Here is a 22,489-nt window from a genome sequence, read left to right as displayed (position 1 = left end):
GCTAAGAAAATAAATATTCTTAATTCCATTTAGGTTCATGTAAAGGTCTAACTTCAGATGAACTTTCTTGATGGAACGAAAATGCACGAGAGTTTTGAATAACACAGACTGAATTACTCACTGAAAGTACACTGACTATAAGTGACGGAATTTGAAGTGAATAAGTTAGGGTCAATTTTATGTTTGAACAGATAGGCACAAAATCTTATTACTTAAAATATTTTAATTTCTAAAAAAATTTAAACCATATTAAAATTTAAATAATTTCATTGTACAGTACTTGATAATACATTTCAACAAACTGAGAAGTAAAAAAACCCACTAAATCAGTTTACTTTCCAAGTTTAATTACGTACAAACTCTTCTGCTCCCCCAGGAGGATATAAAAATCGACAGTGAAAATGGAATATTTAAATATAACGTAAGATATTTGGCCAAAAGAATTTCTAAAACTAAATTTCATCTGCTAATACCCTGTAACTACCAGTATGCTTACAGTAGATAGGAATTTAAAACAAAACAAATCCAATTTGATCAAATCCACAATTAACTGAAGTTTTCCTTTTATTCAGTTTGAATAAAATAGCAGCCATTATTTTATCCAATACAGTAATGGTATCAACGGCACAAGAAATGATCTGCCTAGCTGTGCAAAACAAGAACAGTTATCTTCTGTTGAGAGGATGTGAGCTTTTCAAACTCAGTTCTTTTTCATTTGTGCCATAATTTCCAAATAAATAAACAGCTCCAGTTAATGTCTTATTAGTCCACTTCTCTATATGATTACATCTTCCATGAAGTCATCATATAGCCACTTATAGTTATCATCTTTGTAACACTCTATGGTTTCAAAAAGGTGCTGAAAGTCTTCAGGGTACATATCTATTACTTTCACATCTTTATTTTTTTTAATTTGCTTCAATATATGCATTGCATCAATTGGACTCAATGAACTGCAAAATAAATACAAAGTAAATGTGCTTAATTCTTTATCATAACAACTGTCAGTTAATATTGATAGAGGCGGCTTCTAAGCCCAATTTAAAATGCCTAACTTATTATATATAATTAATCTTATTCAGTTTAATAGCCTGCCTATTATATATAGCTTTAACTATGTCTATTCCTAAAGTTTCATGGCTTGCCTGTAATGAAAAGAGCTGATTTAGGCTTTAACATGTTCTAATCAATTCTTAGGTAAAATTCTTTAACATTGCCTAAGGGTTTAACATTGCCCTTAAAAATTTTCTGCCTACCTTTCATCTTTTAATTCTCTTTGCAAAAATATTCTTAACTCCATTTAGGTTCATGTAAAAGTTTAGTAAGTACAAACAGCAGAAACTACTGTTTGTTTTCAGAAGAGGAAATAATTTTCACATTTTTATGTAACAATTACTGTGAATAAATTATAAAGCAGAAAACTGCCTTATTTTATTAGCCTAGCAAGAAACCACCAGTGAGCCTCTGACAATAACAAGTAAACAACTGTACTAAAATATTTTGGTGGAAAATATTTCCAATACTTTTTGACTGTGAATGGAATCTTGGTCACAGCTGTAAACATCCTTTCAATCCACAGGCTCTCCAAGGCAATTCTTTACATTTTAAACCACAGTTTATCATATGTATTCCTTAATTTCCTACACTCTTGATATTTTCATTCAAAATAGCCACTATCACAAGGTGACAAGATGAAAAACAGATGACTTTTACTGGTCGACTGCCACTTTTAACATTTATTTTTACATAAATATTGTTCAATCATCAGCTCATTCAGAGTTATACATTAAATGATGATCAAATTAATTAAAATGATTATTTATTTTGCCCACCCTCTGACAGTACTTTGAATGACTATGGGCTGATGAGTACATGGTAAAATGCATAACTTACAGAACTGTACACATCAGCCCTATGTAAAAATTACATAGATATAAAGCAGACAGTAACAGTATAGTTTTTATAAGGCTTTAGGTAGAAACATAGAATTTGATCCAGAGCAGGAGGACTAGGGTGGTATAATGATCTGTGCCTACTTTGGCTAGGAAACAGAACCACTAACGACAGGCAATGACAAGAGGTGGATGGTGGGAATGCTACCACTAATGCTGGGGCAAGCAGCCAGTTCTTCAGGTAGATTAATCCTGACAAAGATAAAACAAATTGTAGGCATCCCTGGTTGTTTTTTCAAAGAAGAAAAAAAAAAATTAAGCTCAGGAGATTATGTGGAAAATACATTTTCCTCAAAATGTGTACCGGCGAGAATGAAGTATTTTGTAGAGACAAATACATGAGTGAAAACATGGTACCTCACTGTTAATGAAGATAGAAAAAATATAAAAAACAAAGCTCTAACGTGAAAGTACAATTTGCACATTAAGTTGCTACTTTTATATTTGCTTTTATTTTTCTTACTTACTGTAAATGGTCTATTAGCTTGGCACTGCGTTTCATAAAACACTGCCTTAACATGTGAAAAAACACATCGTAGTTAAAAGGTGTTAAGGTTCCCGTAAATAAATCCCTATGAGGAGTCAGTTGAATAAAACACAGGTTTTGTTCTAATGATTCCTGCAGAGAAAGGAAAATAAAATGTGTTAGTCATAAAATATTGCCAGTGCAAGACATTGTTCACTTACGCATTCAAGCTACCTTTTGGAAGAGGCAATCACAATACACCCTGCATGTCCCTATAGGTTCTTTTTGGATGTGACAAGAATGCAAGGCCCCAACTGCCTCTTAACCTGGGCCATTCCTCAGGGTTGTTTGCAGTGAGTCACCTTGGGGGATGAGATAATGTCTCTCTATAGACTGACATTAATGTTTGCTAAAGAGAGGTGGGTTCCCCCAGCTCTGTGTTCCTCAGCTGCAGTGCAAACCCACTGCATGCACACCACCCAACTGCGCAATATCACATTCTTCCACAGGACACAGGAGTCTGTGTCTTTGCCCAGCACCCATGAAACAGTAACAGCTTATTAACTTGTAAGCAGGGAAAAATGAAATCCTAAACGTGACACTAGCATATGCCGAGTCTCTTCTGTATTTGAGGCATAACACCAGATCCTAAGCATAAAAAAAATTATCGCCTTATAATTTTTAGTTGGATTTTAAAAAAATATAGGGTTAGCAAACTATGGTACATGGCCTGCCTGTTTCTGTATAATATGGAGCTCAGAACAGTTTTTACATTTATAGAGGATTCTTAAAAAAACAAACAAACAACAACAAACCCACAAAGAATATGGGACCTGCAAAGCATAACATATTTACTCTCTGGCCCTTTACACAAAAAGTTTGCCAACCTGCTTTAGTATATAGTATTATACAGATTAAAATAAAAACTGTATGTGACTTGATGTAACATTAAGATGTTTTTTCCTCTAAAATTATTCCTCAGATCAGAGGGAACCTTATGCTTGAGTTCTTAGGAAATCTCACATATTAGCTAGTAACCCCTTATTTACTTTATAATAAATACCTATGTATATACATATTTAAACATAAATACTGTTTGTGGAAGACATGTTGGCCAAAAAAAATTTCAATCAATTCTGGTTTCTAGTTTTGAATTCCTGTAGCTGAAGAAATTAGTAAAAAAGGAAGGCAATAAAATTTTAACATACTTAGCAATTATCAATTAGGGAGGGGAATAACCTCACAATTGATAGCATTATATGCTGTTGTTAACAAGTCTTTTAAAGGTGACTTTTTTATTTATTTTTAAAAATATATTTATTTACAGTAGTTGTGGCTCACAGGCTCTAGAGCGCAGGCTTGGTAGTTGTGGTGCAAAGGCTTAGTTGCTCTGCAGCATGTGGGATCTTCCTGAACCAGGGCTCGAACCCCTGTCCCCTGAACTAGCAGGCGGATTCTTATCCACTGTGCCACCAGGGAAGTCCCTGGAAGGTGACTTTAAACAGCATCTTGTAAATAGATTTGGAGTTACAGATATAGGTTTACTTGGTAAGTAGGGAAAAAACAACTTTCCTGATGTTCAATAAATGGTTATAGGTAGCTTAGGAAAAAAGTTCCAGTGACAGCATGAAAACATGGCTTCAAAAAAGTATAAACCTCAAACCACTTGGATGGAAATGAAGATCATGTGCTTTAAAAAACTGTTAAATATCTAAAAGTGCTTCTATAACAATTATGAACACACTGACATCAGACATGTGAAATATCTGAATAAAATTTTCTCATAAAACATAACATTTGGTTATTTCATTTTCATCCCTAAAAGTTTATGCATTTATGTCGGCCAAAAAAATGTTTTAGCTTTTGACACTGTCATTGAGAAAATGGGAAAGTGTCCTATATGCAGGGTTATTAATTTCAGGGTCATTTGGATAAATTCCTACTGGTATCAAGCCAAAATGTATTACCCCTATTCTGTTTTGTGAGGCTACATAAATTATGTTTATGGATAGTGAAACAGAACTAAAATCACAATGATCACTGATTATTCTAAAATCAGAATATTTCTAAACTGATAATTTTCCTTTTTTCCTTTAGTGGCAAGAGCGAGAAAAAAACCAAAGTAGTAAGCTATGGGAAAGTCAGACTGAACTAATACGCTGAGATTAGGGAATCATTAGCATTTAATCCTGAAGTGGAACTTCTGAATTGAGTCCGAAAATTGTTTTTAAAACAATTGTTTTAAAAAAAATTTGTTTTTTAAAGCTACTTTATTACAACTTCACTATAAGTAGCCCTATATAATCTAAATGGAGGATCACTCTGTAACATAATCACTTTGGTTCTTTATGAAGGGAAAAAATAAACAAAAATTAAAGCCCAACCCCTAGGGTAAGAAACAAGATGTACCTGTTAGTGAAATAAACCATTATAAGTAGTAATATTACATATCTGATTTATTAATAAGGTATAAAATCTTGCTTTCAGCTTATCAAATTAGATGAATAATCATTTTAATATTCATGCGTTTTCCAAATTTGAGAGGTATCTTCATTTCAAAAGTTAAAAATAGGAGTCAGGGGCTTCCCTGGTAGTGCAGTGGTTAAGAATCCACCTGCCAATACAGGGGACATGGGTTCGAGCCCTGGTCCAGAAAGATCCCACATGCCGCAACTAAGCCCGTGCGCCACAACTGCTGAAGCCCGTGCGCCTACAGCCTGTGCTCTGCAACAAGAGAAGCCATCGCAATGAGAAGTCCGTGCACAGCAACAAAGAGTAGCCCCCGCTCACCACAACTAGAGAAAGCCCGTGTGCAGCAATGAAGACCCAACGCAGCCAAAAATAAATAAATAAATTTATATATAAAAATAAAGTCAGAATCTGTGTTTAAGCCTATTACTATGCTAGCATTCATTGTATAAACAGCTGAAAAATATAACTCCCTTCCAAAATAATTTGAATATATTAAAATCAATAAGATATGTTTAAAAAATTTTCTAGATATTCTAAAATTAAAAATTTAAGTAAATACAGAATACCAGATAATGTAAAAGAAAACAAAGACTGTTACATTAGAGGAAAAAAGGGAAGGGTATTCATTCGTTCTTACCCTATGCTTTTGCTTTGCCAGCTGCCCATTTGCGGTATATGTGCCAAATGATAAGCAAGACTCCTTGAGTGAAGATAAACAAAAAGAAAACATTTCTTTCAGTTCTCTTTGTGCAAAGTGCCCCACATTATTACTGCCTTTAAAAATGTCTTGCCTAAACAACAGAATGAATTAAAGCCAAGTCTCCAGTCTAACTGAATGTAAGAAAAACAACATGTGACAGTTAAATCATACACATTTCTCTCTCGTTTTTTTTGATAAAGAAAAGGGGAGTCAAAGGTCTATCCAAATACTGGTAACTCTATTACTTGCTTAGATAAAAGAGAGTTGCCCTTAATATAGTTATGCAAATACATTCTAAAGTTATTTTTAATAGCCAGCATATTACAGTCACAATCAGTTTAGGGGCTATCAGATCAATTATGGGGATGTTTTTGCCCTACCTTAGTGAAAAAACCACTGATATGAATATGCTGGGACATGTAAGGAGATAAGACAAATAAAGAAACTTGTGTCAATTTTTAAAAGGATCATTACTTCCTTGTATCTAACTTTTGTACATACAATTTTGTACGTGAAGCAATTTTAAAAGATGACCCAACTGAAAAATTATTTTGTGTGTGTGTGTGTGTATACATATATATATATATATATATAAATACATATACACACATTAAATTCCAAAATAACAGCATTTGACACAGACTTAAAAGACTAAAACTTATAATATTGGATGTAAGGTTTGAAGGCTATTGTCAGAAACGATAATTTATTACTAATTGCAGTGGCAATTGATGTAGAATGAAAAATGCAATTGTTGCTCATCTGTGAAACTCCCAGCAGGTCCAGGAATGTCACTAAGTGGAGGAAGGCAAAGCAGCATCAGCAGCGGGCACTGCAGCTTCCCCCCACACTTGGTCTATCCACAGCAGTTTAGGGCACTGCAGTAGGCACAGAGAAGACCTCACTCCCATCCACCAAACCCACAGGAGAGGAAGACCTGCAAGACCTTGGGAATTGAATTCAACAACGGACCATCCAGTAGTAGATATATAATAGACAAATGTTAAAAATACCGGGTCCAGAAAGACCTCTCCTTTCTGGAGGATAATAAATGGCAAAACTCAACATAGGGCTTTTGAAAACAAATACTGCAGAAAAAGAAAACTATCCTGAAAGCTGAAGTCCTCAGAGGGCCTTCTATGAAGAAACTAGCCAAAAGCCAGGAAGAGAGAAGAGCTGAGATGAAAAGCCAACAGAATGAGAGGAGATCAGTGGGGTTAAGAAAGGATTTTAGGGAAACCAAGAACTACAGTACCAAGATTACAATATGTAGTATAGGCAGAAAGCAGGGTCAGTGTCATGAAGGCTAAATGTGAAAAAGATTTCTGGGAATACAGAAAAAGGATGAGAGTATGACAGATACGAAAGACAAGGAACAAAGAGATCCAATCTAAGAGCCTGATACGTTTTGGAGGAAAAAAAACCAGAATTGGAACAAAAGCTAAAATCAAATGAGATAACGTTCTAACAACTAAGTGTGCACTGAAGGTCTTCATGTGTTCCTGGACAAAAGCAATGAAGAGACTACATGGAGAAACACTCTTTTAAAATTAAACCAATATATCCTTGGAAGAACAAGGGCTCATAAAATATACAAACATATTCCTTATAAAAACAATTTGATATATACTCTAGTCTACTAAAATAAAAAAAAGAGAATGGGTAAATTATGGTATGAAAGAAATGGTATTTATTATTTTTTTCTTATGCTTTTAGGCCTCTATTAAAAATGGCAGCCACACACACACACAAAATGGTAGACACCAGTCACATGTGGCTACTGAACATGTGAAATGTGTCCAGTCTGAATTGGTTGTAAGTGTAAAATATACAATGGATTTTTAGTACACAGAAAAGAATGTAAATTATGTAATAACTAATTTAAAAATATTACACACTGAAATAATGTTTTGAATTGAGAAGATTCAATAAAACATAATATTAAAATTAATTTCACCTGTTTCTTTTTTACTTTTCGTAACCTGGCTACTAAAAAAAATGTAAAACTACATATGTGGCTTGTATTGTCTTCCTATTAGACAACTCTGATCTTGCCTAAGGAAATAAACTAAAAAGGGGAATGCTCTATAATGAGGTATTAAGTAGTCATTAAAAATTTAAGAAAAATGTTTAGATAGAAGGGAAAAAAAATCTTATAATTAACTATTAGCTATTAAATGAAAAAATAATATAATCTCCTCTACACAAAAAAGAAAAAAAAAAAACAGGAAAAATAAAAAACTGAAATTATGCCACAAACATCAATAGTGACCTCTGGGTGGTAGAACTGTAGTGATGATTTTTTAAATTCTTTTCTTTCTTTAACATGTCTCACATTTTTATAATGAGAATATATTATTTTTATAATGAGAGAAGTATATAAATACTTGTGACAGAAAAACATCAGTACAGTGCTCTATTATCTTTAACACTTGGGAAAAATAATAAAATTAATCTGGTCACAGAAATACAGGCTCTTTGAAAAACCATGAAGTTCTTTGTTGAAATTTAGAAGGATTTTACTCACTGTATGCAAGAGCTTAATCCCACAAGCTATTTGACAGAGCACACTTAATGCTTGATACAAGCCTGGATTTTGGGGATTTGCCATTATTTTCTAGTAAAAGGAAAATAGAAGTTACATGTTATACATAGCTATAGCCAATCAGTCAAAATCATATGTCAGATCTTAATACCTTAATGATATCTACAAATGAAAGAAAATTAGAATTAAATGCAGAATCTTAATCATTTCAAAGAAGAGAAAGTCTTCTTAAACTTTCATATTGAAATATATCATCATGTACACTTAAAATATAATGTATTTGAGACTGATTTCCTTTAACCATATCACCTATCAGGGCAAATTCTCATTAAACAAAAAGTGACACAGAAGTGTATAATTACTGTGGTGAAGGGTAAGTGTGATAGAAACGTGCATTAGCTGGGCTATTAAATTTTGAGTCAAGAATTACTTAGGCTGACACTTGAGGATCAGAGGTTACCTCACTGAATGAAAGGGCACTACAGAGAGAGAAAACCAAATGTGAAAAGGTCCATGGTAAAAGAAACATTAGAACATTCTACTAGTAGCAAGATGAAACCTGACGAAGCATTTCCTATTTCTCTTCCTTTCATTCCTTCATGTATGCACACAGCCTCAAGGCTCTGAGTCCCCTGCTCTCTTCCAGGGACAGTCACTATTTACTTACTATTTGGATCTTGGTAAGCAAATCATCCTTTCATCTCTTGCTTTCATCTCCCGCCGCCCCCCATCTCAACCCAGAGTTCTCTTATATACAAATAAGCATTTCCAGTTATCTTGGATTGTAAGATTAATAATATGAAGCATTCTGGGCAGCAAAGAAACATAACTCTCAAGGACTTCAGGAAGCCCTTTGATTTCAAAGAATAAAAAGTCTAAAACACTATGTTCACTACAGCGTTATTCACAACAGCCGAGAAAGGTATATAACCTCAGTGTCCACTGGTAGATGAATGGATAAAGAAGATGTATATGTTTTACATATACATATATACACACACATATAAGTCAGCCATAAAAATGAATGAAATCTTGCCAGTTTTGACAACATGGATGGATCTAGAGAGTATTATGCTATGTGAAATAAGTCAGACAAAGGAAGATAAATACTATATGATTTCACTTATATGTGGAATCTAAAAAACAAAACAAATGAACAAACATAAAAACAGAAACAGAGTCACAGATAGAGACAACAGAAGGTTGCTAGAGATGAGGGGGTGGGGGAATAAGTGAAACAGATGACGGAGATTATGAGGCACACTCTTCCAATTACAAAATAAATGAATCAGGGGGATAAAATGTACAGTGTGGGAAATATAGTCAATAATAATATATATCTTTGTATGATGATAGATGGTAATATATAGACATCTGTCATCATTTTGTAATATACAGACATATCAAATCACCATTGTATAGCAGGAACGAACACAATGTTTAGGTCAATTATATTTCAAAAAACAAACTCATAGAAAAAAATCACATTTGTGGTTACCGGAGGCAGGGGTGGAGGGGAGGGGGAATTGAATGAATGTGGTCAAAAGGTACAAACGTCCAGTTATGTAGTGTACAACTACATAATTAACACTGTGGTATGTTACATATGAAAGTCGTTAGAGAGTAAATCCTAAGAGTTCTCATAACAAGGAGAAATATTTTTTTATTTTGTGTCTATATGAGAGGATGGATGTTCACCACACTTATTATGGCAATCATTTCATGATGTACGTAAGTCAAAGCATTGTACTATATACCTTAAACTTATACAGTGCAACATGTCAATTATATCCATTGACGGAAATGGATAAACAAAAGGTGGTGGGGTGGTGTCTAATTATATAATGGAATATTATTCAGCCTTAACAAGGAATGACATTCTGACACATGCTACAACTTGGATGAACCCTAAAGACAGTATGCTAAGTGAAATAAGCCAGACACAAAGTGGAATACTGTATGATTCCATTTACATGAGGTACACAGAATAGTCAAATTCATAGAAACAGAAAATAAAACAGTGGTTACCCGGGGCACAGGGGAGGGGGGGAGATGGGGAATTAATGTTTAATGGGTACAGAGTTTCAGTGTGGAATGATGAAAAAGTTCTGAGAAGAGATGGATGGTAATAATAGTTGTACCACAATGTGAATGTACTTAATGCCACTGAACTGTACACTTAAAATAGTTAAGATGGTAAACTTTATGTTATATATATTTTATCACACAAAAAAACTTTTAAAAATAATACCTAAATAATGCTCTATAAAATTTAAAAACAACCTTAGTACTCTCAAATGTCATGAGCCCAAATTAAAATCACACAGATTAAGACTACTCTGAGAAAAATCGCAGAACATTTAAAACAAAAAATTAGGTACTTGTTAATAACCTACCCGGCATTCCTTTTCAGTAATAAACAAATTTAGTTCTACTCGTCCATATTTATATACAGAAGTACAGGAATATAGGTCATGTAAAAGTTTCCAAAGTGCATTTCTCTCATTTTTAGGTGGTAAGATCCCAATTGCTTTTAAAGGGGCACCTGTTAAGAATACAAGCAAAAATATTTAAATAAATTCTTAACACTTTTTCCTACGACCATATTTTACTGAGTCAAATTAGGTTAACAAACTATATTATTTTAAGGTTATTTCGATCAAAACTAAGCCTTAGCATCTTTCCTTGATCTGGAACTTGGTTTCCACAAAACTGCTGATTGTATCTAGGTGAGGGAAAAACCATATTCAACTTAAGAGCAACCACCCATAAACTGTGTAATATAAACATTTACACAAATCTCAACAAACCTGGTGTACTGCTAGAGAAAGCTGACAAATTATAAGGTACTTGCTTTACTAAATGACAAAAATCACCTTTTGACCAAGGCTGTGCTTCTATTCCCAAATACTGAAAAAGCATATCTGAAGTCATAATGGGAGGTGTTAGTATTCCACGACTTCTAGGATCCAGTTTAAAGAAGTCACAGTAGACCACTTCTAGTCTTCCATTCACCTTTTTTCCTAAGGACTAAAGAGAGACAGAGAGAACATGTTTAGAAATTTCATTGTTAGGCAGACCTTGTAACAATTCCAAGATCTACTTCAAAAAGTAATTCTTATAAAAAATATTGCTACCTCAAATAAAGATGCAAAGAAAACATTACTAACATACCCTAAAATGTAACAGTTAATAGAAATCAATTAATGTCTGAAAAGTGAATACAATATTACCAAGAAAAAGCCCCCAAAATAGAAACCTTCAACAAATTATTACATATCCTTTTACTTTCTTTATCTAAATGGCTTCCGTTATTCAGAGCTGTGATTCATCTGCTAGTCAAGGGAAGATGTTTTAACAGAAAATAACAATAAAAACATTAAAGTGAAAGGCAGATAGATTCAAGACAGTATTCCTTTTTTCCAGAACAGTTTAGTTAGTCCTTCACCAAATGAACTTAGCTCACTGTGTAGGTCACTCTCCATTTTCCTCTTGTTCATTTACTTTTCTTAAAGACAGAGCCAACTATAGAAGGAAAGCTCCCTGCACACTAGAAGACGTCCAATATACCTCAATCTTTTTACTGCCCTGATGTGCTCACCTGGCAGTAGCACTGGAGAACTTAGTAGTGAGAGGAAGTGTTAGCTATAGACCCTACAAACTTAATTCGAAGTTACAAAAAATCAAATAGAAGAGAGCAATGTTTTGATGTGCACACTGAGGTTCTCATGCACAGAAAATTCTACTGGTATTTATCAAGGTTTCAGTGAATTTGCAATTTAAAGTTATGAGTTAAAAAACCTACGTTTTCTTAACCGTTTGAATTCAACCTATAAATATGGTTCTATTCCTAAATTTAGTAAATTTTAATGATTACTTTCAAGGGGACCCTTGCAAAAAACTAGTGAAAGGAACAGACTGGAGGTGGAAACCATGTATTTTTGGTCATGTTAATTTTGAGATGCCTATTAGGTGATTCAAGTGGAGATGCAGGTAGGAAGTTATAGACCTGAATACTGAAGTCCAGGCTGAAGACACAAATGTGCTGAAATAAGACAGTTTACCACAAAAGCTGACGTCTCTTCAACTGAACACATACAGATATTTCTGCAGCAATAGTCTTCACAATTCAAATGAGATATATCACGATTTATTATTATTTTGGTGTTTTTAAAGATATTTTATCTTTTTTAAAAAATTGAAGTGTAGTAGATTACAATATTGTGATGATTTATTATTACACAACACAATTGGCAACATGTGTATCTCTAGCACATCCATATAGGAAAACAAACCGTTCCTGCTTGAAACATTGTTAACGTGAAGTCCCAGGAATTTTATCAGAGAAATGGAGTAGGGGTGAGAGGGATTTTTTAAAATAAATAAATAATTAATTAATTTCTGGCTGCGTTGGGTCTTCATTGCTACGCGCGGGCTTTCTCTAGTTGCAGCGAGCAGGGGCTACTCTTCGTTGTGGTGCATGGGCTTCTCATTGCGGTGGCTTCTCTTGTTGCGGAGCATGGGCTCTAGGCACGCGTGGGCTTCAGTAGTTGTGGCATGCGGGCTTCAGTAGTTGTGGCTCACAGGCTCAGTAGTTGTGGCTCGCAGGCTCTAGAGTGCAGGCTCAGCTGTTGTGGTGCATGGGCTTAGCTGCTCCACAGCGTAGGGATCTTTCTGGACCAGGGATCGAATGTGTGTCCCCTGCACTGGCAGGTGGATTCTTATCCACTGCACCACCAAGGAAGTCCATGGGATTTTAAATTTAGATTAAAATCCAGAGTCAAGCATTATCCTTGAAAATAATTTTGGTTCTTAGGAGCAAAATTGTGAGCCTTTGGGTGGCTAGAAGCACTGTCTGCTAAGAGCACCACTTCAAGGCCCTGATTCAGGGCCGCAAAGTTTCTACATAAATGACTACTTCTCTTTTATTCTTGAAAATATACATGAACTCACACAAAACTTTGAATGGCTTTTCACTTTACAATGAGTGAAAGAACGTGTACTAATGGCTGAGCTCAAGTTAGTGCTGAGAGGGGGGAGGGGGAATAGGGAGTTAGACGTTTAAATTTTGTGCTTATGTTAACAGCTTCAGAAACATTTTATGACTGATATTCCTGTAAGAAATACTGTAAGGAATTCTCTAGTCCCTAATCACTCTATTTCATTGATTCAACTGTTTTTAAATTGAGACTACTGTTATCCTGATCTTATAGAAAAGCAACCATTGTGTTACAGGATAACAAACTGTAAACAGAAGGACATTTTAATACCACCTTAATTATTTTGTGAACATGTAGATTAATCTTTAAAAGTACCCCCCCTTTAACACGGACCTACTAGAGAATGGACTTGAGGATATGGGGAGGGGGAGGGGTGAGATGTGACAGGGTGAGAGAGTGTCATGGACATATATACACTACCAAATGTAAAACAGATGGCTAGTGGGAAGCAGCCGCATAGCACAGGGAGATCAACTCGGTGCTTTGTGACCACCTAGAGGGGTGGGATAGGGAGGGTGGGAGGGAGGGAGATGCAAGAGGGAAGAGATATGGGAACATATGTATATGTATAACTGATTCACTTTGTTGTAAAGCAGAAACTAACGCACCATTGTAAAGCAATTATACTTCAATAAAGATGTTTAAAAAAAAAAAAATACCCCCCCTTTAAAGACCAAGATAAGAGCTATCTTGTTTTTAATTTCTGGGTTGAAATTACAGATGGTTATGTTTACTAAATCACATTTCATGATCTTGAATCTTTGAATAATTTTATGGGTTCTTTTTCTCTTCATGTTTTTGGAATTCCAGCAGATTTAACATCAATTAAATAATCGGAATTCAAAAACCTTGAATTTTTTCAGTTGTAGAAAAACAACCATCTAATGTGATAGTTATATTTAAAAAAGCAGGATTTTGTATACATTTTCATCATTTTTTGTTGTCATCTTGCACTTTCAGATAACACTATTTTACGTGGTTTCAGGAAGTTGGCACAGAGAAGTATAAGTTTCCTGAATTGAATCAAAAGATTTATAAAGGAGGGAAGGAGAAAAAGAAAAAGAGGCTGGCAATGATGCAAGGAATTTCCACTTTACTGTTATGTGAACTTGTCAGCTATACATGAAGCCAAATTCACTAAAAAATCCATTTGGATAATGCCTTTACTCCATGCAATTTATTCTGAATACACCAAACTTTTCTTGCCTCTGAAACCCTAAGTCCAGAGTTAACACAGCCCCATTAACCTAATCTTAGCATTCCAATTAGATTCTAAGCTCACTTATCCCCTTCTAAGAAAGAAGAGGCACAGCATAGCCTGCTAGAACGAGGAAACAAGCCTAGAGATACCAGTTATACATTTTGTTCAGTCACCCATCTGTAGCAGAGCTAGAACTAGAAAAAAAGTCTCTGAATCCATCTTTCAGTCATTCAACAATCATTGATACTGTGTTCTAGTCACTGGGGCCAACAAGATATGGCATAGCCCCTAAAAGTGATTGTTTAAAAATAAACTGTGTGCTTAATTTTACTTCCCTAAACCACTCAAAGGCAGCTGATTGAACAATAAATTATTTTTAGAAACAAAAATATACCTTCAATTGTGGAATAAAAGTCTTGTCACTTTCAAGGGCAATCACTTTGGCACCACTTTCAAGCAATGCTCGCGTCAGGATTCCAGGACCTAGTGTATTAACAGAACGAAAAGTTTATTTGCAAAAGAAACAACATAATCTTTTTCAATATCAAAGAAATTAGATGTTTTACCTGTATGATATAATTTTAATTCTCACAACATTCCCAAAGTGGATATTACACTCCTGATTTACATATAAGGAAACTGCGGATTAGATACAGTCACTTGACTCCACCATCACAAGTGGAACGTGGTGCTGCTTGGCTTTGAATCCATTCCGTCAAAGACTGCAAAACCTGCGCTCTTTACAATGTTTCACTACCTCTCAAGAAAAAACAAACAAACAAACAAAAAAGTTGCCTCTAGCTTACCACTTACTCATAGACTCTCTGGATACTTATCATCAAAGATATTGCCAAACCTAAACAGAACTGACTCTCCATGATAGGAAATGGTGCTTAAAAAAATTATTTTTCAAGAAGTCTATAAATCTTGTGTTCCCAGCATCCTGCTGCAGTCTATAGAAGATGCACGAAAGGGTAAGATAAAAGTTCTTCTGGGAAGATGGTGAAATCTAAGAGCATGTTTTATCATAATATTTTATAAAGTGAAAACTGCTACAGAAATATCTTGTGGAGTGATGATTAACAAAGGCCATATAAGCTGCTTAAAGGAAGGGGCCATGTTTTACACAGTCTGCAGAAGTGAACATCCAAGAAAATGAAGTCCACGAGGGTCTCACCTGGATTGCACTCCAGGAATAGCTGGCAAGATTTTCGTTTTCCCCGTAGGATCCGCACCAAGGTCTCAGCCACTCTCGGGCTGGTTATGTACCGCTTGGTCTCTGAGCGGCATCTGTACACACGCGAGGACGATTTTCCGAATCCCACACTGGGCATCAGCTGCGGGTAGTAGTCAGACAAGCCACGGCGGTTCCCCGCCGGGACGTCCATCCGCCTCACCGCTCCCGACTTCAAAATGCAAAAGCGCCCAGCGCGGGTCAAGGCTGACAGCATCAGCCGCGAGGGAAGTCCCACCCCTGGGACCCACATTCTCACCCTCTAAGGCCTGTCCCAGTGTTACCCAGGGTCGTTACATCGTCGACGAATTCCATACAGGGAAGCCCACGTGCGACATCTCCCTGCCCCGGGTCTAGGCCGGCGGAAGTAAACACTCCAAACCTTGAGTGCGAACGACCTCTCCATCTTGCCTTTGCCGTCACTTCCGTTTCCGTACCGGCGCAGACGCCCGAGGACTGTGAGTGGACGGCCGAGGAGAGAGACGGACCATCCAGGCGGTGTCTGAACTCGAACTCTATGGTCGTCCGTCCTCTGCGCCTCCACTCTAGCCATCCGAGCTCTATGCTCCGCGGTCGCGGGCGGCCGGCCACCAGCCAGCCAGCCGGGAGGGGTGCGCAGAGGGAGGCGGGGCGGGAAGGCGAGAGGTGTCTCCTCCACTCGAGCGGCGGGAGAGCCGAGCAAGCTCTGTGACAGCTGGTCGGCCGCCATGTCAGCAAGCGGGGCTGGAAGCGGATCCGGCGCCCGGCGGTAGCGCTCTTTTCGTCTCCAGTTCCCAGGTGAGGAGAGGAAGAGCGGGACGCAGCTGGCCGGCCGACTCGCGACTAGGGTAAAGCCTTTGGGAACCCCCTCATTGCTCCCCCGGCGCTGTCTTCCTCCGGCAGCGCCGCCTCTGCCCTCTCGGTGCGGTGGAGCCCTGTTCCCTCACCTCCTCCCTTTCTGCGCTCTCCTGTTTCCCTCTCTTCTGTCGCCGCCGTGGCCTCTTCCTGCGCAGCGCGCCCATTTCTCCCTCCCTAGGGCACTCGCGCCAGGAGTCGTCCCTCGCCCGGCTCCCCACGGAGCCTGCGGCTTCCACGGCGCCTCTGTTCCTTTTTGTCCTGTTGCCCACAGCCGTGTCTCTCCACCCCTGTGGGTGGTTTTATTTTCCTTCATACCTGTTTTCTTCCCCTCACCACTTAGGTTGCCAAGAAGCACCTAGTGTCTCCCTTCCGTTCCTCCCTCTGGGCCAATATTTATCTTAGTTTTTATTTTTATTTGCGCGTTTATAAGATTTAAAGTTAAGATAAAAAAAATAAGATTGAAAAGTTTAAAATTCCTTCCAGAGCTTGAAAACATTAAGGTCTTAGGATGCTTATTTTGTTGCCTTTGTAAACTTAGTCAAACACATTGTACTGTGGAATACAGTTTAAAAGACCGATTCCAAAGACTCTAAAAATAGGATGCTCTAATGGAAATTTTGGCAGTCTTTTTACCTATTGGACAGTGATAGAAGACTCAATTCTTTGAGAGCGATTTCAGTATTTAAGGATTATACTCAGAAAGAGCTTTACCCATCACCCTTTCCACCAAGGCAGGAAACTGCAGCCATTCAACTTCCTATTTTAAAATATGTACAGTCCTTTCTGCGTACCTTACTGGGAGCGTAATTGAGCTTGGCATTTTAAATGCACAAGGAAAAGGTTCCTAAGGAATGTATCGCCTAGCAAATAGAAGTCTGAAGATTTATTAGGCTGATGAATATCAAATGGATAAAGAACTGATGGCCAAGTATGGCCTTTTTCGGGTTGTAAATTTGTTAGGACACCGTAGAAAGTGTCTTGTCAACTGTTGTGGAAGCCCTGGGAACCCTTTGGTCTTAATTTTTTTTAGTTCTTTTTTTAATAGTTTCCCCATTGACAACTCTAGAAGTTATTCTTGCATCCTGTGAACGCCTGAGAGAGCTCCACACCCCCGATCCTTTTACTGAGCTGTCTCCCCATCTCTCCTTATAAAAATATTTCTGTACATTCAGAAATACACTGGATTTTTTTTCCCCAAGAGCCCTTGAGGCCTAAATATTTTAAAAATCAAAGCAGAAAGATCTATTACGGTAGAGGAAGAAATGGTTCACTCATAGAACTGTGTTGTTGAATTTCTCACGTTTAACATATACTTTAAAAAATTGTGGTAAAAAATACCTTAAAATATGCTTTCTTATTTTATAATATTTGTGGACCAAAGGTAACCTACTCAACCCTAGAGAAATTAATGTCGTTTTTAATTTTGCTTTTGAGTGGTGTTATATTCTTTTGATTTTGGAAAAGAGAATTAGGTTATGGTAATTATTTCCCTTTTTATAGTGTTAATGGTTTGTTTGTGGTTGATGATGATTGAATAATAAAAGAGACAGAGTCTTACACATTTTATTTTTCTGAGGTCCCAGGTGCTAGAAATGACAGAAATATCCATTTCCCTTAAAAATGAACCTTATAATCAGCATTTAGACCGACTTTATTAGAAAAACCTTGTTTGTATATTTCCCATCTTATTTTCTTAAGAGGTGTAGTTTTTGCATCCTGTGCTATTTTTGCCTTTTTGAAGTAATGTAATATCTATTTAGTGGTGTCAGGCAAAGTGATTCTACTATTTTTACACTATTCTTAAGTTTTTTTTTTATTATCCCAGTTTAATTGACAGAAGTCAAAATACTGATTTTTCTTTTGACTTTTATATGGCAGTTGTAATTGGGAAATGCCAAGTGATAGTTTGCTATCAGAATTTAGGCTGTGGGTCTACAGTAGTGCTGTCCAGTAGAAATATAATACAAGCTATATGAGCAATTTAAAGTTTTCTAGTCACATTAACAAAGTAAAAAAGTAGGTGGAATTAATTTTAACATATTTGATTTGACTTCTATAAATATCATTTCAACATGTGATCAGTTTTAAAAGTTAATGATGAGAGGTTTTACATTCTTTCATACTGAATCTGCAAAATCTCATGTGTATTTTACATTTACAGTACATCTGAATTCCAACCAGCTACATGTCTTAGCCGGTGGCTAAGACCTTATTGGGCAGCACATATCTATAGGATTACTGTGTGATTCTTAAGATATCTTCTTACCCTGAAAGTCTGGGGTAAATTCTGTGGAGTAAATTTAAAAATCTTTTTCCTAAAGTGCTGGGATATTCAAACTGAGAAGATTCTAGCAGGATGAAAGTCCCAAAAAGTCTCTTCCTCTTTGTGTTGACTGTGTTAATACTGAGGAGGATTAACAGGTGCCCTGTGTTTGTTTAGTGAGTGTCATAAGATGTATAGAGCGCTCAGTCATTTCCTGGTGTGTCACTCTTACAGTTAATTACATCTGCGTGTCAGCAATGTCTCAAGACACTGTATGAGTCTTTGTCTACTATATCTGTTGGTATTAAGTAGGGAGAACTTGAAAACATACGAGAAGTTTGAACTTTATGGTGAACAGGTAGAGTACCCACTGTTGGAGGCTTATTTTCTGAATCGGTTTTAGGTATGGCTAAGAGTTCTGTAAATGCGCTTCTATATATGATGTTGTTATTAAAGGAAAGATAAAATCTTTTTAGCAAAAACTAGGAAGGAAGAGGGTATGTTTTTTGGCTCTAAAACACTGGGAGCCTGAGTAATAGCAGAACACACACGTGTGTGGTGGTTTGGTTAAACTGTAAAGGGAATATGGCAGTTTTTTAGAGAACGCTACTGACATACTGACTAGGAATGTGTTTTAAGTTGTTTTTGCAACAGATGTGGTGATTTGCACCATCGCTTTTTCAGAGCTGTTATAACTTAAAGATAACCCTCTTTGAAAGGTAACTGCAGCTCACTGACTTCAGTGGGGATCAATAAGACCCATCATCGTTCTTATCTTGATGTCTGTATTCTGATAAACTTACCTAAATACTATTTTAGCTGTTCTTTTACATTTACATTTAATGTCAAAATTTACTTGAAGGCCTAACTAATACTCAGTATAATTTAATATGAGCAACATGCCTCCTCCACAACTTTTATGGTATAAAGAAATCTTAAATTACCTGATCAGTAAGCAAACTCCCTCTGTAAAACCTAGTCAGTATAAACCTAGCACAGTGTTGGCAGTGTGTGGAGTGTTAAAGGATCAAAGACAGATTTGGGGAAGGGGATAGTTATTGGATGTTGCTTGTTTCGTGAGAGGTGCATACACATTATGTAGGAAAATAGAGCATTTTCATTTGTCTTTAAATATAGATAGCTATCCATTGACACCATTTTAGTTGGATAAGAGAGGGAATACGTTGTTTTGTTGCTACAAATAAGTCTTAGTAAATTTTTCTTTAGTTATTTAAGGAAGAATAATTGATAGTCTGGCAAGTTTCAGTTTTTAAAAAGGCTCGATTTAAGTGGTCTCTACAAGGATTATATATATATATATATATATATATATTTTTAAGATTTATTGATTGATTGATTGATTGGTATGTTGGGTCTTCGTTTCTGTGCTAGGGCTTTCTCTAGTTGCGGCGAGCAGGGGCCACTCTTCATCGCGGTGCGTGGGCCTCTCACTATCGCGGCCTCTCTTGTTGCAGAGCACAGGCTCCAGATGCGCAGGCTCAGTAGTTGTGGCTCACGGGCCTAGTTGCTCCACGGCATGTGGGCTCTTCCCAGACCAGGGCTCGAACTCGTGTCCCCTGCATTAACAGGCAGATTCTCAACCACTGCGCCACCAGGGAAGCCTAAGGATTATATTTTTATTGAGAAGTTCTGCACTCAATATGTCTATCTGTCTTGATACAGTTATGAGTGTGTTCTTCTGTTTAGGGCCTTGAAGAGTCACATGAATATAGGCTTTTCCTTATTTATGTATCATTCCTTTGGGGGAAATTATATTTCCTTTTAACCAAGGAATACTTTTTTTTTAATGCATTTGAAGTAACTATTTTGTAATATCCTTTAATAAAAAGTAAAAAAAAAATCATATCTAAACAATCTTCAAAAAAAAGAAATACATCATTAAAAAGTTCTGAATCTTATAATAGGTTGAGATTTCTTAAATTGTTTTAGTCACAGTTTTCAGATTCTGCTCTTTAACATATTTGGAGATGAAAACTTTTTGCCTTTGTATCAGCTCCTCCCTTCCATCTCTTAGGACTTCCCCCTTTTTCATCATCATTAGCCATGTGGAAACGAAAAATAGTGTGTGTTTGTCAAAATACTGACATCAAGATTATTTTTCCCTTTGACTGTAGGAAGAATTCTGAAGGAGTAAGTGACACATTTAGTCAACTTTATTGACATTTGGGCATTTGATATTTTAATTGACAGTACCTAAGAGATTTTAGTAATTAACAATATTTTGTAATTGTTGTACCTATTAAGTTCTCTTCTGAGAATACTAACCTGATTTTCTTGGAAAACTACTACCTGAATAAATAATTACATTTTTTCTATGTTTGCTGCATTTTGAAAACCCAGTGAATTAGGTGGCTGTGGATTTGTAATTTGAATGAAGGCAAACTAATATTTTGAAGCACCTTTTATATTATAGGTTTTTAAATAAATAATTTCCTTAAAATATGTGAACTTTAGAAAAGATAAAGAATGCTGTTGTTCCTGGATATTGGAGAGCATACCACTTGTATTTTTATTTTATGCCTGCATTGTTTTTCTTCTTCACTATTTCTCTCTTCTGCAGGTATTACCGCTGTACAACAAAATCTTAAAAAGAATTATTAAATGAACTGAAAAACATTGCTTTAGATTTTTCAACAAGGACTTATTTTTGTGAACATGTGTTTTATTTATTGAAGCCTAGTGGTGTTTTGTTTTGTTTTTTATTTTTCTCCCTTATTAACCACCAAAGATTAGTTTAGATTTTTCTTTTTTCCACTGTGGACATGAAAAAGTTTACTTAAATCAGGTCTCAAGAGGATTCATACCAAGTAACAGACTTGATTTCCTCTCTCATGTTCAACTCAAAAGAGGAGTGGAATTTTGTAGAAACTATACTGATTAGAAAATTATGAAGTTTAGTTCCCTGAAAAAAGGCTTTATATCCATTTGTGATTTCTTAATCCAAATTCAGTCATTAGGCTTTATTTTTTTCAACAATTTACAAAGTAATCATTAGGTTTCTTTTGCTCCAGTAGTTTAAGAAAACAAAGTTGTTGTGGAGTTCTTTGTCAGGCCAGTTAGAGTTTATAACTATAGCATTGCATAAGCACTGTAAAGAGCCAAGATTAGAAGCAATGTTATGTGACTTCCTTATTTTAATCATATAATTAAATGTTTTATAAGACGAAATGGTTTGTCATCTTAGTCTTACAGTTGAACTGTAGTTTAAAATTGACCTAACAGGTCTTATGTCCACCAAAGTTCGTATTTTTGCTAGCCAGAGAAAGATCTATTTCAAATTAACCTAAAGTGTTTAATTCAGGAGGTAATTTTTTATTATATCAGGTACCCTCTTGGTTAATTATAATTTTGTGGATTTTGATGCCTATAGGCTTTTTGTCCTCTTTCAGCTGTATGCCTGGGAAAACCTAGGGATTCCCTAGTAAACCAAGACAGGACTTTGACCTTTTGAGTATATGGCTTACCTTCCCTGACAGCCTCAAAGAGTACACCTATGTGTGCAGAAAACTTATGAGCAAAAATTCTCCTCCGGGAACACTTATCTATGCTGATGAAACAGATATTCTAAGAATGTCTGTCTTAACACTACAGTTTCCATGTACTTGTATAATACTTTGTATAAAACTATGTATTTTGTATAGCCTTTGCTGGAGAGTTTCCATTTTGTTACAGTGCTTCAGAGTACGTAAAAAGATATCCAGAATAATATCTCCTATAGCTTATTCTGCCTTACCTCACCTTTTTGTTTTTTCCTAACCTGTCTTCCATGAAAAGTTCAAAAGTCAGAACAGGTCATGG

At 36.1% G+C, this 22,489-nt stretch overlaps 2 protein-coding genes across 7 annotated transcripts in view; one reads left to right on the top strand and one right to left on the bottom strand.

Annotated features, from left to right (window-relative positions):
- Positions 1-279: 279 nt before the first annotated feature.
- Positions 280-15,967, bottom strand: TFB2M (transcription factor B2, mitochondrial). Of its 5 annotated transcripts, none has more exons than XM_061185381.1 (9): positions 15,830-15,967; positions 15,514-15,742; positions 14,731-14,819; positions 11,012-11,165; positions 10,532-10,680; positions 8,118-8,207; positions 5,528-5,590; positions 2,420-2,571; positions 280-953 (listed from the first exon to the last, which is right to left on the bottom strand). In XM_061185381.1, exons 2-9 carry the CDS (start codon positions 15,722-15,724, stop codon positions 776-778), a joined length of 1,086 nt encoding a protein of 361 aa, XP_061041364.1. In that variant the 5' UTR covers positions 15,725-15,742; positions 15,830-15,967; the 3' UTR covers positions 280-775. The 5 variants fall into 5 exon arrangements, with proteins under 5 accessions (XP_061041364.1, XP_061041365.1, XP_061041361.1 ...); XM_061185382.1 differs by having other exon boundaries at positions 15,855-15,967; XM_061185378.1 differs by having other exon boundaries at positions 15,514-15,967.
- A 292-nt stretch (positions 15,968-16,259) lies between these two features.
- CNST (consortin, connexin sorting protein) overlaps positions 16,260-22,489 on the top strand; it is a 125,623-nt gene continuing 119,393 nt past the window's right edge. Inside the window, exon 1 of one of the 2 annotated variants that reach the window (XM_061185377.1) lies at positions 16,260-16,347. The gene's annotated coding sequence lies outside the window, so the exon portion shown is untranslated. Of the gene's footprint in view, positions 16,398-22,489 lie in introns of both variants that reach the window. The other variant, XM_061185376.1, reaches the window with a different exon arrangement.

The sequence above is a fragment of the Eubalaena glacialis genome, chromosome 3 (assembly GCF_028564815.1).
Source record: "Eubalaena glacialis isolate mEubGla1 chromosome 3, mEubGla1.1.hap2.+ XY, whole genome shotgun sequence".
NCBI classification, from domain to species: Eukaryota; Metazoa; Chordata; class Mammalia; order Artiodactyla; family Balaenidae; genus Eubalaena; species Eubalaena glacialis.
The sequence above is the reverse complement of the archived record's forward strand: the minus strand, read 5'-3'. Positions and strand labels throughout refer to the sequence as shown.

What these genes read in the sequence shown, in the direction of transcription:
- TFB2M (XM_061185378.1), bottom strand. Translation starts at nt 15,823, where the DNA reads ATGTGGGTCCCAGGGGTGGGACTTCCCTCGCGGCTGATGCTGTCAGCC. An exon ending in TTACTGAAAAGGAATGCCGG is followed by an intron (nt 8,208 to 10,531) that starts GTAGGTTATTAA and finishes TCCTTTTACTAG; the next exon opens with AAAATAATGGCAAATCCCCA. An exon ending in GGATTAAGCTCTTGCATACA is followed by an intron (nt 5,591 to 8,117) that starts GTGAGTAAAATC and finishes TCTTCACTCAAG; the next exon opens with GAGTCTTGCTTATCATTTGG.